Here is a 17,758-nt window from a genome sequence, read left to right on the forward strand (position 1 = left end):
TCTTAATTTTAGTGTGATACTATGTATATGCACACTTTTATACACTTTTGTCAAACGAGCGTACGTTTTTGATAAAATATAAGTTACTAATTAGATTGGCGATTTATATAGAAAGTTTAAATTCTCTAAAAAAAATTTAGAAATTTTCTTTATACAAGTCATTTCTTTTCGAAACACATTATCTCATATTTAAATTTCAAAATAAATTAGACCTGTAGAAAAATTAGGGGCAAACTTAAAACAGTGAAAACCTCAAACAAGCAGAGTTGCATCTCACTCATCACTGGTTTCTCATTGTATATCCTGACGAAGTCTCAAGATGATCTGATGTTTCCACCACAATTTGCAAAATGTTTGTAAAGCATTTGTGAGGTCATTATTTTCCCCTTACAATTGTCATAATCACGAAAAGTAATAGAAAAACATCCTACGTAAATCTTGAATTAAATTTAACAAGGCCCTCTACAATTCGCAATCTGACAAATTTGCAGGTAAGACCATATAATACAGAAAGATGTACCAGAGGTGAGAAGCAGTATATTTTAAGACGCCTTCAGTTCCACAAAATACTATGGTTTTGCATCTAAACAAGTGGTCTTTGCAATGGAAAGAAATTTTAGTGTTCAAATTGCAAAATTTCACATGACACTGTACATCAAGTAAAGAACTGAAAAGAAAACAAGATATATTTTACCGACCTTTTCACTTGCCTTCTGACAAACATCACTACTCCTAACATTCTCCATGTCATGCAATCCAATATTGACTTATTAGCTTTGGAGGCAACAAAAGAAAAAAAGAAAGAAAGAGCTAGCTATGATTTTACATCTCAACAGGTAGAAAACTATGAGATGCGGTCATCTTCATCGTTGCCTTCCACAGCCACCCATCATTTTGAAAGCCAATAAACAATCAGAAACAAAGTGCAGGCCGCTATTACTGCAGCAAGGATTAGCGTATCCTTTGAGCGCTTCCTTCTTATTGAACCTAGAAGGACAGAAGCACTAAGGACCAGCATAACATTGTAGAAGAACGAAATGGTTCAATATAGGGATAATTGGGGTACCAAGAAGGCCTCGAATAATAGGAAATTTGTCACCCAACTGCTTGACTTTTCCTTGTACATCTCCAAATAATGATCTCTGCGTACCGAGAACTGACCTTGTAGCTTGTGCTTGACCTATCACTTCATCAATCTGGATCAAATTTCATCATAACAATTGCAATTTAGTTAAAGGCTTTCAAATATGAAGACAAATGCAACAAGAATAGCAGAAGTTGTGGAGAACTGGAGATCTTAGAGCATGTAGTACCAAGCATTTCCTAAAATCAAAGGTTACTTATGTCGAGAGGGTTTACTAGTTATTTAGTTTCCTAATAGCTGTTACTTTTCTATTTAGGTTGTATTCCTAGTTTCTTTAGGAACCTTATTTTCCTAGGGTTGTTCTCTATTAAAGTAGAGATGGTGTATGAAAAAGAACAAACCATTTTTGATAAAATAATTAGTTTTACTTGACTTATTTTCTCTCTTCTACTTTTGTGGCAGTGATAAAAAAAAATCACCGGTTATGCCAAGGCAATATAATGATACCACTTCACTTTCTTCATATCCTTGAATTCATCACATTAATGACTTGCATAATGTTTTTATTCCTCTTTCTCTATCATACCTGTCACCATACATGTTTTTGTTACACCATGTTCCACCAAAATAAATTAAGGAAAAGAATTCAATTTGCTAGAATTCAAGTTTCATTGAGAAGGCAAGATTTGCTTATCCCTATGATCTAATCTAGGATAATAATCCTCTGTGAGAATCTAAATTCTCGATAATGATCCAATCCTAATTATTCCTCATCCAGATTAGCTTAGATATGTTGTAGGACCACTAATATTTCCCTATAAAACCAACGAGATGTCCTTATAAATCCTATATTTTGTATCAGGTACTCTTTTATTTAAGATCGATTCTACTGTACTAAACGGGGCTGCATTTTGTAGGTAGCAGCTGCACAATGAGTTGCTCCATATGAAGGTGCTTATGCAGCTTGCTTTAAAATTACTTTATGGGATATCAAGAAAATAAAATACAGTACAAGATCATAAAAAAATTACTTAAATATGAAGAAATATATCATGATAAAGAATCATCTTTCTATATTCATCGTGATTTTGCATATTGTTTTAAAGTTTGTTGTATTGCCAAATGTCATGTCATATCATACCGCTGTTTTTGGTGCATTTATTATAAACATTTTGCTGTAAGAAAGAACTGACGTGTCGTGAGCACAGTAGAAATATGCCAACATGGTGTACAGCTACACCTGTTTTGTGGGGACAGCACATCTACATACCTAATTGTGTCAATGTTTAAGCACAATCTCACATGTTTGGCCAAAGTTCATTATATTTTTATCCCAATTTCCTTGCAAAATTTTGATAGAAATTAAATTTAGAGTTTCTCAAACCAAACAGTTGCATAAAATAATAGGTTTCTCTCTTTGTCATTCCCAATATTTGTCTAACACTCGCCTCTAACAATGTGGCAGTGGTTAGTATTAACAAACTAACCAGGATTAGACCCATAAAAATTTAAAAATGCTACAAAGCTTCCAGTAGTATTGCTTGGAACTATTTGTTTTCTTTCCTTCTTTCCAAGCAAGTGATAGGATGACGTCCTTTAATAAATTAAATAAATATTGTCAGATGAATCCTATACGAATTGCCAAATTGCAATTCAGAAAATGTTAAATTTCCCATCAATATTTGGCATTTAATCTACAAGTTGAGTTCAATAAGATTCCTTCTTTCAACCACAAGAAAACAACCTTTCTATATGTAGTGATTCATATAACAAACAATTTAGTTATAGGCTTATAGCCCTTACTATATACTTTGTGTCATTTTCTAATTTTCACATGCGATTATTTCCCTTCAATGATACCCCATCTCTAAACCTGAAGCTACTGGAAATTTTACTTACCGTATTATTACCTCCATAAATTGTAAGATTCTTTAGGAATAAACAGACAAATTGATAATTAATAAAGCAAGGAATTATAGAAAAAACTATATTATGATAATGCCATATAGGATTATGGAGCTGATTCAAAAGTACATTTGTTAGGGAATGCCATGAATAACTCTAGATTATGGCGTCACAAGGTTCCAAGTTAAAATCTTTCTTAGATCATATCTAACCTGATTTGTTTTTACCATGATTCACAGTATCGGCCGTTCCTGATTCAGATTGGGATCAGCCAAACCTAATCACGATCTATGCCCGATCCAAACTCTCTCCTTCTCTCTTTCACTCTTTCTTCACACACTCTCTTTCTCTCTCTCTTTTACTCTTTCTTTCTCTTTTTCTCTCCTTACCATATAGCTCCGACAATACAGACCTAACTCTGGCTTACTCTGGTAGTAATTTTTAAATTTTATTTCTTTATTTCTCTCTCAGCTTTTTCATTTCTTCCTCTCTCTATCTCATTTTTTTTCTCTTTTCTTCTTCTTCTTCACTGTACTATAGTTTTTTTTTTGGTTTGGTTTTTTACCACTCGCTCTCTCCCTAATCTCTTTTTTTCAGTTTGCTGCTTGGAAATATACCTATTATTGCCAAGTTCCTTAACATGTGATCTGGATTGTTACCAGACTAAAAGTGTAACTATTTTTTGTAATATTTTTCCTTAAGAGATTTTCTAACTAATAGTTTAGCCATTTATTAGGGAATCAAGGGAGAATATAGCTAATGACATGAAAAAGGAAGAATTACTACAGCAATCAATTTAACAGATTCCATCATATACAAATAGAAAGTAATAGAAGCATGGAAGAGTCCACTTAGTTTTACTCGCAAAAATCAATTCAAATCGATCTAAAAACCACATCAGGTGGAAACCACTCTAACTTAAATCACAAGTGAAGCATAAAATCACATAAAGTAAGTCTTTCTTTAGAGTAACATCTGAAGAAATTAGCATTACTTATATATCAAGTTTACAAGAAATTGCAGTTTCTGACCCATAATAGTAGTCATAAAAAATTGCTCTTGAAAAAGTATACAGAGATTTAATAATCTTACTTGAGTTATGCTTCCATGAATTGCAGCTCTCTCTCTTAACAAATGTACCCTTGGTGACATACTTCCAGATGCCTGTAGGATGCCAAAAGTTACAGAATAATCAACTTACAAAATTAAAAATATCCTGTTTACAATTTTTTCTGCTTTTCCCATAACTCTTCATGTTACCTTTGATTCACTAATATCATCTCGAACAGAATTAAGAAGTTCTGCATGCTCCCTCATGGAATTCAAGTTTCCCTTTGTCCGTCTAAACTCCTGCAGAGATAAAATGATTAAGAATGCTAAATCAGATTTACGTTGCATTTAGTCATAGAAAGAAAATATATCTTGATGAGAAAGTGTCATTTGAGTTGTCAAAGTAGGAAAAGTCATTCTAACATGACCAGAGACCTTAATACTCCCTTCCAAACACACAATAATAATAATACTGTGGCATCATAAGAAAGGTGTTCAGTATTTCCAACGTCAAGTAGCAGCACATACATCATGAAGATTAAATGTATACTGTAGACATGTGCTCGTGTTTGTGTGTGTGAACTATTTGCTCTTAGCCTCTTATACATATGCTGGTTGGTCGATAAAATTTGGTAGTGTATGTCAGTTTCCATCTTCCATACAATTCTTAAACTTTGATGGATTACATCATGATACTTTTTCATGAACCTTAATGGGACATATGAGATTTGGTCATCATTACTTTTCCTCAAAGTAGTAAAGTGGCATAAAATGGTGTGATTAATAAGCAAAAGCAAGTAGCTTTGTAAATTCATGAAGGAGATACCTGTGTAAATTCATGAAGTATGTCTCTGTGCCTTGCAAGCTTTTGCGTCACAGAAGTGGTAGGTGTTGCTGATGCAGCACAATGACTCATAGAGTCATTAATATCAAGTAGCTTCTCAAGCAATGACTGGATTTCTATCTCCATAGATTTCCATGATCTGCTAGATCCTATGGTTGGTGAACCACTGTCGACATAACCTGAAGCAATTTACGAAAGAAAGATAGCATGATTCAACCAAGTCATTTGATATAGAGAAACAGCAGTAAGCTTTAGCTAACCATAGTGAAGATCATAATTTCATAATAACGAGCGAGGCAAAACATATCCAGTTTGTTTTGTTAAGAAAGTGAAGAAGAAAAAAGGATTAAATTAGAACCTAACCCAAAATACAAAATCACTTAAATGCAAAACCAGGAGGCAATGTCTTGATGATCTATCAATTATCCAACTTGATATAGAGAAACTATAATAAGCTTTAGCCAACCATAGTGAAGATCATAATTTCATAACAACAAGTGAGGCAAAACATATCCAGTTTGTTTTGTTAAGAAAGTGAAGAAGAAAAAAGGATTAAATTAGAACCTAATTGAAATACAAAATCACTTAAATGCAAAACCAAGAGGCAATGTCTTGATGATCTATCAATTATCCAACATGAAGTCTCCATATGCATTAACACACTAGCAGCTTTACGTCAGCATATGGCACTTTGATTATCGACAAACCAACACATTCTCCAAATATTTTCCCTCTCATAATCTGGCAATAAAACTTAGGCAGTATTAAAATCAACAAAGATATTCATTCAGTTGGTCACGCACTTGAACCATCAACTATTTAATGGAGAAGTAAAAGACAATCGTCACCCAGTTGATGGAAAAATTCCGAGTCCAGAAGCTGAGATTAGGCAAATCTAATCATCAAGAGAAATTAACAGTTAAGGGTTCTCCAGCAGACAACTTACTGTCAACCTTTTAGATATGTGTGCTAGTTTCCGAGAGAAGAGATATTCAAGCAAATTTAAAGGTGCACAATGGAAATTAAGAGGCTAAGATAGCAAGGCTTTCCCCTTACGTCCAAGAGGTCATTGATTCAAATCTTAGAAACAATCTCCTCAGAAATGAGGGTAAGGTTGTGTCTTTCCTCCGTAAGTCCCAAGACCTCACGTAGGTGGGAGCCTTGTGCATTGGGATACTTTTTTTTTTTCTTTTTAGTTCTTTTGACTTGCACTTATGATCTTTCCTCAATGTGCTATGTCTCTAGCAACATGGTAGGAGTTGACTGAGAATATCTCAGTAGAGTTAGACTCTTGTGCCATGGAACCTTAGATTGCATATTAAGAAAATGAAGACAATAATCAAGAACCTTAGATTGGTTTTTGCATTTGTTCTCTTCGTTCATTTCCTTTTACAAGAAAGACACATGGCAGGCATCACAAGCAAGGTTCATCAGATCGGTCTAGGATTGACCAATTTTGATCAAATCGAGCCAAATCCATTATGGATCTGACCTAATTCCGACCCGGAACTAAGCTCTTTCCCTTTCTCTCTTGACTCTTTTCTCTCACTCTCTCTCTTTCACTCTTTTCTTCTTTTGTTCTCACTCTCACTTTCTAATGGAGAGATCTAACTCCAACAAACTTTACCAAAATCCGGGGACGCAAATCTCATTCCAGCGAACTCCAACGAACTATGGTTCATCAAATATTCATTGTTTAAAACAATCACATGATTCATATGCTGGTTAGCATTCTCCTCAATATTCTCCTCAGTTTCCTAAGACATAAGATTCACATATTAATTATTATCCTCCTTATAGACAATAGGATCCATTTGATATAAATGATATGATGCAATTGCTCTTTAAAGCACTAAACCCTAGACATCATTATTTTCAAACTTATAGCAATTATGATGACGACTATAAGGATTTACGAGAGCCAACTCGATATTTATCGGATTTTGATTTTTGAGTAAGTTAGTACCTTTGTTTAATTTTTAATGCTCATATGTGAATATTAATTATTTTTTGTAATGTTTGCTAAATTTTTACAAATTTTTCTGCATTTTTTAAATAATATTTAAAGTTTTATGTAATTAAAAAAATCTGATCCGATTCGGACGACCAATACGGCCGATACGTATTGTTTTTTTGGAAGGCCAATCCCGATTTTTGGAACCTTGATCACAAGTTTGATTATTACATTAATGTTCAGGCAATAGCAAACATTGTCTCTTTTTTTTCGTGTTATGCTTAGAAGTTAAAAGTCCTCATAGTGTTGATACATATATAGAGCAATCACATAAGCTGCTCTTAATAGTTCATATTTTATTGGAGAAAGATGGAAATTGTTTATCTCTCATCCACAATGTGTATGATAATAATTGTTTGACCTGTTTTTTCTGTCATCAATAAGATGAATTCAATTCACTAGAGGGAAAAAGAACTGTCAACCCTCTCAATATAACTTGATCTTTATATGCAATTTAGCATTGTTTTCTACTAAAGTAATATTAGGTTCCACCAGGGATCAGGGAAACCCAGTCAATCCATGTCAGTAAAAAAGCATCTGAGAAAGATTTCTGTCTGTAACTTATACAAAGGATTTCTGAACCAAAGAATTGAAAATCATAATCCAAGTTTTGACTGCAATCGGTTATAAGAGAAAAGTAGAGTTAATGAAATTCAATACCCTTCTTTTTATCTTTTTGTTTGGATTTATGTAGATTATTAACTGGATTGAATGCCAACTTAACTCTTTCCATACTTCACAGGCAGTGACAAATTTCGGGCTCTATCTGCTAGCTTCACAGAATAAGGAATCATTGATATGGAATCCATGTGTTCAAGGAATAAATAAATCAGGAGTTATAGTATTTTAAAGTCCAGTAATTTAAGCTAAGAAACTAACTCATAGTTAAAGTTCAAACTTATGTGGCCATGAATATCAAGTAAATTTGGCATGGTTGCTTAATAGCAGTAGGATGAGACTAATCGGAGTATGAAAGAAATGAAAAGGGTCTGGTAGCAGGATCAAACAAGATCAAAAGGAGTTTTCAACTTATAACTGTTTTTTGTATTTTATCTCACTAATCTTTATAACAGTCATTCCAGTGAAGTACAAGAGTTACATTTCTCAATGGATGAACAAGTGTTACTGTTGGAAGTCAAATCAAGGAAAACTTGGTTTAATCCATGGAAACATGGAGCCCAAATCAGTGGTTGGATTCTACCACGCATAGACAGCATCGAGATGGTAGATAATTAGGTTCATCCATAAATCATCAACCTAGTAGAATTGAATTCATCATATACACCAAATATATGATATGTATGATAACTGATAACTAGCTACCCATCTGATGTATGATCAGTACAGAATCACCTACAGCATGTGGATTAACCAAGAGAACTTCTACTAAAGGGATTAAATAGACTTTGATCACGGCTATCTATAAACAAATTGCGGAGCAGAAGTAAAATATATTAGTTTATTGTAAAACAGAGGGCATATGCTCAAAATATAGATATAGACAAATATAACACAAATATCAAGGCATTAAAACAAAATACAAGAATCCTTAATAGTAGTTGCAGCTCAGATCGATTACATAAAACTGCAACAACTAGAACGAGCAGTATTGCAGATTTCAATGGATTAAGCAATGAATAATCAAGTTCAATAGTAAGCAAGATAATTTAAAATTTTAAACCCATCAGCTACTGCAACCAATAAACTAGCTTTATGGACCAAAAGAATGCTGGGTTCTTTTTGCACATGTATACTTCAGAAGTAAACTAAATAATTTTACAGCAACAAATATAACACACATGTTTGTATCCTTTTAAGTTTAATATTCACATGTATATCCTTCAAAACACTTTGTCTTTCTACGTATACCCCTCAAAACTTTTCTTTTTTCATAGATACCCCTCAAAACAAACCAACAGTTAAATTATGGACTATTTAACAGTAAAAAGACAAGCATACCTTATTTCTTAAATGGTTCAGATTTTTGACTCACTTTGTCAAAAAATAACTTGAAAGGTACCAAGGCAAAAACAAAGGGTTTTGCGGCGGTATACATGCAAATACAAAACATAAGATAATATATATGCAAATGCGGAAGTTTTGAGGGGTACATATACAAAAATCCCAAAACTTGTTAGCAAGCTAGAAAGATTTACTTTTAAAGCAACCTTTTAGCAATTTAGCATCATGAAAGAATAAAAGAAAATTGGATGCAACCTCAGATAGATTTATTTGATATGACCATTAGTATATCATAAATGGCACAAGAAATAATAAAAGGATTATAATAGATATTGGTTAGTCAAGACGAGATAAAAATAAGTTGTAAAAGATGGCAACTAGAGAGAGTTCAAGTCGAAAAGAGAGTAGCAAAAGTTGCAGTTAAGGAGAAGAAGAAAATAGGACCAACACTCCATTTCCAGAATTTAATCCGCCTAATTACACATTGCAAACCCAAGATAATTCCTATTAGGCATTTGGGCTATTAGTCTATCTACTCGATATGGACTGTCTTAAATAGCAAGTTACAGAAAAAACAATACCCTAACTGTCTTATCACAAGTGATTTGGTTACCACTTACAGATGTTTGTAGTCAATGACTCAACAACTATTAGAATCCAATTTAGCTTGCAGTGAACTTGATATGTAAGATGACTCTAGAATATGACTAAATCGGTAAAATAAAACCCCAATCAATGATCAAATTATCATATCAACTGATTCTATGATGAATTGATGATCTCCTCTATAAATTGCTACATAAATAAGCCCAATTATGCTTTTCTACTCCCTTGACTGTGCAATCAATGACTTGAGGGCGGTGATTTTTTGCTTTATAGCCCAATTTCTGAATCCATCATAATATCGTTTGGGTCATTAAACCAATCTCCTAATGATATGAAATAATGGTAAACAGGTAAAAAAAACATGTCAGAAAGCGACTTCTAAAATTGATCAAAAGAACCCTACTTTAGTGGATTCTTTACAAAATTTTGAATGACAACAAGTAATAGCTGGATGCCAAGGGGAATTAACCAAATACCTAGTACTAGGCAATCACCAACAATTAATACCAACATAGATAAAATTACAAAATAATAAATTAGATAATACCAAATATATGAAGTAGACAGTCATCAAGAGCAACCAGCGAAATCTAATATTAAAAGTCTATATCTTCCTCTAAGTAAAAATAATAAAAGAACCAGAGGCTGAAGTTATGTCCTAAGCTCCTCCCACCAAAAGGCGAGGACCTAGTGACCAAATATTTCAGACTTACAGGATAAAAAACCAAGGCAGCTTTATTCTTCAACTTAAATATTTGATAATCGCATAATCTTCACGTGTTTAGAAACAGCCCTCAGGAGCAACTTGCAAAACGAAATACCAAATTAACGTTTGTAACATATTGTAAACCATCTGTAAAGGGATAAAATCAAACAGAAAACTAGGAGTCCAATTCTTTTTCTTTACTAGATCGAGGAAATAAAAAAAGAGAATGTTCATCTTTTCTTCAAATCAGATTCTACAAGCCTGATGAGAATCCATTAACCATGTCCAAGGCACATATGAGTCTATCGCAATCCATCATCAAAAAAAGATGAGCCTGCAATTAACTAAATTATATATAATTTTACATATAAACAATGAGCATGCAAGTCGATTTCAAAACAAATATGTCCATGTCACACGATCATCTAAAAGCAAGAATACTAAATCGAACTCCACTAGAAGATATCAACCGCAATAATCCCCCTTTTTTTCCCAAGATCTAATAACAACAACAAAGATTTCAAATCTCCTAATGCAGATTAACCAATTCTGCTGCGCAACCGGATCGGAGGACGGCACTGATCCGATTAGTTTGAAGAAAAGAGTTGGATCGGGAAGAGTGTGTACCAGAAGAATGAGCGGATCTGGCACCGAGCCGGGCGTAGGAGGAAAGCTTGACGTCGAGATCGCCCTCTATCTTCCTTGCCTCTTTCCTCAGCTCCTCCCACCCCGATTCCTGGAGGCTCGGATCCCCCATCCCCACTTCTCCCTCGAGCCTTTTCTTACTTCCTTATGTAATTTTTTTCTTTTATCTGTTTCGTTTCCTTCGGTTTCTTGCTTCTCTTCTGTAACGTCGTCACTCTCTCTGGTTTGGTTATTCTTACCTTTGTGTTTATTTGGACGATGTGCACAGTACAATTTATTTATTTATTTATTTATTTTTTTGCACTTTATGCTCATTTTAAATTTTCTTTTAGACCTAATTTCCTTCGGCAATAACGTTAATTTTAAAATAATTATTCATCTTTATTTTTTTTATCTTTATTCTAAGAATAACTATTTTTTATGTTCACTTATATTCTAAAATAAAAATTTAATAATTAATTATATTTGATGTGATATAAAATGAATGAAATAAAATTTTATTTTTTATAAAATTATCGTAAATACAATTTGATTTGATATAAAATAGATTAATGTGATAGATATCAAAGATAAACTAGTAATTAAATTAGCGGGTGGTTTAAGATATAATTTTGATGAATAGTATTTGTATTACATAATAGGGTTATCATAACGTTTAATTGTTATTCTAAAATAAATGGACAAAGTCACATTATTTATAATATTAAATATTATTTTAAATTCTTGTTAATTTATATTAGTTAGGAAAGAGAATATGTACTTTACGAAGTGATGGGAATAAATATAGAGACAAGATGTAAACTTTGAAAACGGTAGTTTTGTCTCTTCTCCTTTTTTATCTCACGCCGTAATGTAATAATATTCTATTCATTTTTTTTTAGCTAAAAAACTCACATCTGTATTGGAAGTGTGTGCAATAAAGTTTAGTTTATTTCTATATTTAGTATTATTGGATGAGTTGTAATACATCTATCTATCTACATAAATTATATCTCAAAATCTAAAAAGATCTAGTTTTGGTTTTCCATTAACCTACATATTGATGATAAAATTAAAAACTAAAATGTTTGAACATTAATAAGTGATAAATTTGATAACTTAGATATTTTTATCCCTATGTTTTAATTTGGTGGCTGCTATAAGATAATATAAGATAAGAAAAGATAAGAGGAAAAAACATAAAATTAGAATGACCGATAGCATTATCTAGATACATAGATTAAAAGAATTTATTGCTCTGTAGATTCTTACTCTAATGGAAAGAATGCATCTAAAACTGTTTTATAATAATTAAGGAAGTCACCTCTTTTATAGTGACAAAATGAATTTGTCTAATAAGTCAAATATTATTGAGTGTTACATGCTATTATGATTATCTGTAATCCTTATAATTTATAACCTCATAGGACGTAACTCAACATTTGCAAACATTTGTAAAATTACCTGAAATAATAGAGAGTAAAAGATGGAAACAGAGGCAATGATAGCTATCATAAACATATAAGATAATTTATTTTCAAAATGAATAATTGAAAAACGGTTGCAAGTTGATTTGTTGACTGACGCCAAATAACCTAATTTTCTTACAAATGACAAAGGAAACGGGATGAGGCCAATGATAAAAGACATCAAGCTCTGCGAGGCTCTAATAGGGCATGTTTGAACTTCTTGTAAATAGGGAAGAAGAGATAGAGATTGTGGAGAAGATTTTGACCTTTTTGTCACTAAATTAAAAATTTTGGTGGTTTACAATTCAGAAAAAATAAATCTAGGTAATTTACAAATAAAATTTGCGAGTACATCTGTGCTAATTAAACTACAACATGTTACATGCTCATTTTTACATAGGTCTAATTCTCAAAATAGAATAATGCACACATAATTATATAAAAGAATTAGCTTCTTAATATGTTGTCTTATCAAGAATATTAAGAAAAAAAATTAAAATATGCAAGAACAATCACCATAATGTAAACACAAAGACTTAAATGAAAATCCTGGAGAAATAAGTACGGACCTACTTGAACAAATCATTAGTGAGATGCAATATAAAAATAATCTACATATAATCCTCACTCACATTGATCTCATATGATGAGTTAATTCCATATGGTCAATTATAAGGCTCCCTTTTAAAGGCGCTTGCTTAAAACCCTCTCCGATGAATCAATCTTTCTCTCTCAATGTCTTTTCTTTAAAATTCTCCCTAATCTTCAATTCTTCTCTCTTCTCTTCTAGATAGGTGGTGGTAGTGAAAATAAGTTTAGCTCTCAAGGTCATTGATTTTAAAGTTCTAATAGAATGAACATTGGCATATGATAGTTATGAATCTCTCGTCTCCTCTAGTTTTCTTCTTTCTCCTAGGCTCTAGGACTTTCTTTCACAATAACATATCTAAATTATAATGCCCCAAGCATCCTTTATTATAGTAGGAGAGATCTTGTGTTGGGCTGATTTGGCAACCCAAGAGGGAGTAAATTAGGTTTACAAATTAAAAATAAGGATAAAAACTAAGTATGTAAATGCATATACAAATTATAAAAATAATAGATGAATCAAAGCTTTAGGTAAATTGAGAATAATAATAATAATCTTCATGCTTATGAGATGAATATGGTATGAAAGCATAAATAAGTAAGATAAAAAGAGAGGAAACAAGACAGCAGGATTTATAGTGGTTTTATTAATACCTACATCTATTATTTAAGAATCTTCTCTTAGGAATTCAATACACACTTAAAGACATACATTACTATCTTCGTAAGATGCTAACGATTCTTACAAGAGATTGATTCCCCAAATTTTTTTCTTCAAAAAATCACTTTGAGTCATGAAGTCTACCAATTCTTTTAAGAGATTTACTATATCTCTCACTCACAAACTATAAAGCTTTTTTTACCTTCTTCATAATACACTCAAAGCAAACACACATAAGGTGTATAATTACCCTCAAGGAGTTAGATTTGCAATAAAGTTTACGAAGAAATAGAATAAAAAAAAGATATAGGAAGCTTATCTAGCTAAGATCTTATCTTCTCTAATGTTGCGCTAAACTAGAATGCTTTTTTTCTTTTATCTCTTTATTTGCCTTTTAAAAATCTTACTTCAACCAATAGAATGGATCTCTTTGTATATGCTTAAGAAAACTCTTTTTCATTTTAAAGTGTTAAAGGCAATTAAGATTTTTTTCAAAGCATTTAATATCGCAAATTTAGATTAAATTATGGTTTCTTTTTTGCAATGCCTTTCTAATGGCTAAAGAGTTTTAAATTAAATTTCGCTGAAGATATTTGTAAATATTTTAGTTATCTTTCTAACCCGATAGGAGTCACATCACAAAGATATTTGGTTGAAAAATTATAATTAAAATAGTAAACATGTCTCCAAATATTGTATGAAATAGAATTATGGATGGTTAGTTTGTAGCTCACATTTTACATATCTAACATTAGAAATTTAAGTATATTAGTATATGAAAGTTATATAATATTAAGTCTAATTTCCACATATAAAATATTATATTTAGCAAATCATTTTATAGAAAGTAATGACTAAATTAACAAACAAGTGCCAAATTCTATCAACCAGAAATACAAATTTGTGATATATTAGCTGTGGCATAATTATGATAAATAAAACTTGAGAACTCAAAACTATGTACTATATTAAAAATATAGATAAATAAGCATACTTTCTAGATAAAAATATTATATTTATATCATATATTAATTAAAAATTATGCTCAACATACTATCGCTTATTTAGAATTATTTCACCTTTTGCTTTAAATACAAATTTCTCTTATAACTTGTTTGCTATAATTGAAATAATAAAACTAACTTACTCATTTGTTAATCATCAAAATTAAATAGTAATCTTTGAAACCTAGATCTAACAGAGGGATGGTTGAGATTCCTTAATAAAATTTATTATTCCACATTAGTGTAGTGCCATCGATCGAACATGATAATATTGTTTAATCTATTGATGGAGGAATGTAAGGGTTTCTATTTTGACCGTTTGACCAAGCTTCATTTGGCCTTCGATCAAGCCCAATTGTTTGATCGCTGAAATTGTCGTTAGTTTATCTTCTGAAGAATAATTACTAAATTCTAAATTTTTGACTTCTAACACTTAAAACTTACTCTAGTGATCTAAATATCTTTTGCCTTAACCTTGAATATAAATAAGCTCTAAATGAGTTTTGGGAATCATGAAGCTGCCATCTAAATAATAATACTAACAAAATCCACTACAATTTTGGCTTTAGAAGGGAATCCCACCTTTCATTTTCTTTTTATGGAAAACCTTTTATATTTCTTTTGTCACAGTTTAATCTCAACTCATGTGAAAAGAAGAAATAGTTGTACAGTACATTTATCAGTTGTATTATATGCACATTACCATTGATTGGATATATAAGTATTTTCTTAATTATTAGAAAGATAGTGCACAATTAATTAATTAAAAGGACTCATGTTCTAAGAGTTTCTGAATTCGAATCGCAACGATATTAGTATTTAGTGAGATACCATTAGATTTCTATTTCTCTCTAGGAAAGATACTGTATTAATTAAAAATAATTTAAATTCGCTTGTGAAATTAAAATTAGAAAACTATATAATATGTAGAATAATTATGAATTACGAAAGAAATAAAAGAGAGAAATTATTAATATATAAAGTTAACTATGGAATAGGGAGATATAACCAGTGGATTAAAAGAGATAAACAAAATAATACGTAAAATAACTATTAAATAGTTTTTAATAACAATGTAATACAATATAATAATCATGGAATAATTTCAAATAAAAGTAAAATACCTTCTAATAATGGTACAATCTATTTGGGTGGATTAGATTGCATGTTGCAAAAAAATTCTAATACAATACATAATAGATAAAATAATTGTTGTGACAAATTAAGTAACACTTACAGGTGCACGAATATATAGAGTAGATCAACAAGCAAAGTATCGATCCCACAATGACTTATTTGAAAACTTAAAGAGTTTGAAAATATTTAAAATAATTTTAACCTAGTTGGAAAAGAATTTAGGAGATTTATTGGAAAAGAAATATTTTTATAAATTTTCAATTAAGTGTGAGAGAAATAAAGTCTTTGAATCCACTTTGTAGATAACACATTTCTTTTAGCTAATCTAAATCTCTTACTTTTCTATAATTCTCCAAGAAATGAATTATTGGTGAATCAAAAGATTATCTTTAAATAAACAATTCAATATTCATAAAAACTAAGTACTTCCTTTCCTTAAGAAAATATGGAGTAAGAATTTCAAATAATTGAATATATCACTTTGAGAAAAACAATCAATATCTAATATCTATCAACCAATTTATAGTACAAGGAAAAAAAAACCTATTTAGCTATGAGGACAACTCAAAGTTTAGATTAATAGGAATTTATCAATATTATGATCCAATCATGGGGGTTAAGTTAGTCCAGTCAGTTGAGTGGAGCCTATTTATCTTTTAATTGGTTCATACTTATGTAAGCTCTTAAGTCAAGTCTAGTTAAGTTATGTAAGCCTCAAAAGACAAGTTCAATTAAGTCATGTAAACCTCTAAGACAAGTATAATTAAGCCATGTAAGCTTATAAGACAAGTTCTAGTTTGAGTCGTATAAGTTTTTAGAGGCTAGGCTAGTCCTTATGTTACGAACCAAATTTGAACCGATCCAAATGTAAGAAAATTATAAAAATTTGGTAGTGGTAGGCCTCATGAGTTAGGTTTTAATAGCTCTTGTTTTACCTAAATCGAAGGTCGAGATGAATAGTTAAAAATAAAATAGTAGAGATAGGTCAGAACGGGGCAGTTGGGGGAAGGTGGTGGCTAGGGTTTAAAAGTTTTGAAGGTGCTACAACTATGATTTACTTCTAGAAAGATGAAGATGATCTAACGGCTATGATAAAATGATAAATATAATAATAATAAAATAACTAAACTTAATTAATTCTCATGAATGCTTAATAAGGAAATCTCTTTATATATACAGGTAGATTATAATAAGTCTCACTAGGACTAGCCCTAAAGGCTGACACAATTCGAAATAGGATTTGTCTTAAAGACTTATATAACTTAATTAGACTTCTTACCTTAAAGGTTTACTTGACTTAACTAGACTTGTCTTAAATGTTGTCATAGCTTATTTTGACTTGTCTTAAGGGCTTACATGACTAAACTAGACTTGCCTAAAATGTTTACATTATAAAATAATTAAAAGATAAATAGACTCGATTAATTAAGCCTAATGTCCCTATGATGTGATCCGATCCAATCTGTATCGCATCAATCCACCATGCTTTCGTCCACCTTGTCCTCAAGGTGTCCATAGTGGTTTTCAGACCTTCATTCGCTCTCGAACTTTATGTCCTTGATCTCTTTGCGCATCCTATTTCATGGTGGTTTCTTTTCTAGGGCCCGTTGGTTTGAGCCATAGTCCGCTTTAGTCGCGGGTGGCTCGAGCCAAATCCTAGCCGTGAGTGATTCGAACCAAACTATAGCTAGACCTAATCATTGGGCCCAGCCCGCCCGTGCCTAGCTCGACTTGGCCCGGTTTGGACCGGGCTATGCCCGGCCCGGGCCAAACTACCAATGGGCGGCACGAGCTAACCCTTTGCCCGCCCAGCCCAGCCTGAAAGCCCGCTTGTTCGGCCCGCCCGCCCGTTCGGCCCTCTACTATAGTAAAAAATAACGAAAAATTTTGTACACTATACCGTTTTATAATTTTTTTTAGCCCATCTCTCCTATCATAATTCAGCCCAAGTACAAGTATTGTTTAAATTTTTTAGCCCATCTCTCATCACATATCAGCCCATGTACTATTTAATTTTTTTTAATATATATATTTTTTAAATAGAGAAGAACAAAAATATATTTAAAAAAAAATATGTAACGGTAAAAAATATTCTCAAAATAGC

At 31.7% G+C, this 17,758-nt stretch overlaps 1 protein-coding gene across 1 annotated transcript; it reads right to left on the reverse strand.

Moving 5' to 3' along the window:
- Window positions 1-604: 604 nt before the first annotated feature.
- LOC140769495 (Golgi SNAP receptor complex member 1-2) lies at window positions 605-11,043 on the reverse strand. Its single transcript, XM_073110195.1, has 6 exons — window positions 10,799-11,043; window positions 4,866-5,062; window positions 4,250-4,339; window positions 4,082-4,153; window positions 1,067-1,196; window positions 605-987 (listed from the first exon to the last, which is right to left on the reverse strand). The coding sequence occupies exons 1-6, from the start codon at window positions 10,926-10,928 to the stop codon at window positions 890-892; spliced, it is 717 nt and encodes a 238-aa protein (XP_072966296.1). The 5' UTR covers window positions 10,929-11,043; the 3' UTR covers window positions 605-889.
- Between the last annotated feature and the right edge of the window lie 6,715 nt (window positions 11,044-17,758).

The sequence above is a fragment of the Typha angustifolia genome, chromosome 11 (assembly GCF_048772165.1).
Source record: "Typha angustifolia cultivar Huaian chromosome 11, ASM4877216v1, whole genome shotgun sequence".
In the NCBI taxonomy this organism is placed as follows: Eukaryota; Viridiplantae; Streptophyta; class Magnoliopsida; order Poales; family Typhaceae; genus Typha; species Typha angustifolia.

What these genes read in the sequence shown, in the direction of transcription:
- LOC140769495 (XM_073110195.1), bottom strand. Translation starts at nt 10,928, where the DNA reads ATGGGGGATCCGAGCCTCCAGGAATCGGGGTGGGAGGAGCTGAGGAAA. An exon ending in CAGATCCGCTCATTCTTCTG is followed by an intron (nt 5,063 to 10,798) that starts GTACACACTCTT and finishes AAATTGCTTCAG; the next exon opens with GTTATGTCGACAGTGGTTCA. An exon ending in ATGATATTAGTGAATCAAAG is followed by an intron (nt 4,154 to 4,249) that starts GTAACATGAAGA and finishes GGCATCCTACAG; the next exon opens with GCATCTGGAAGTATGTCACC.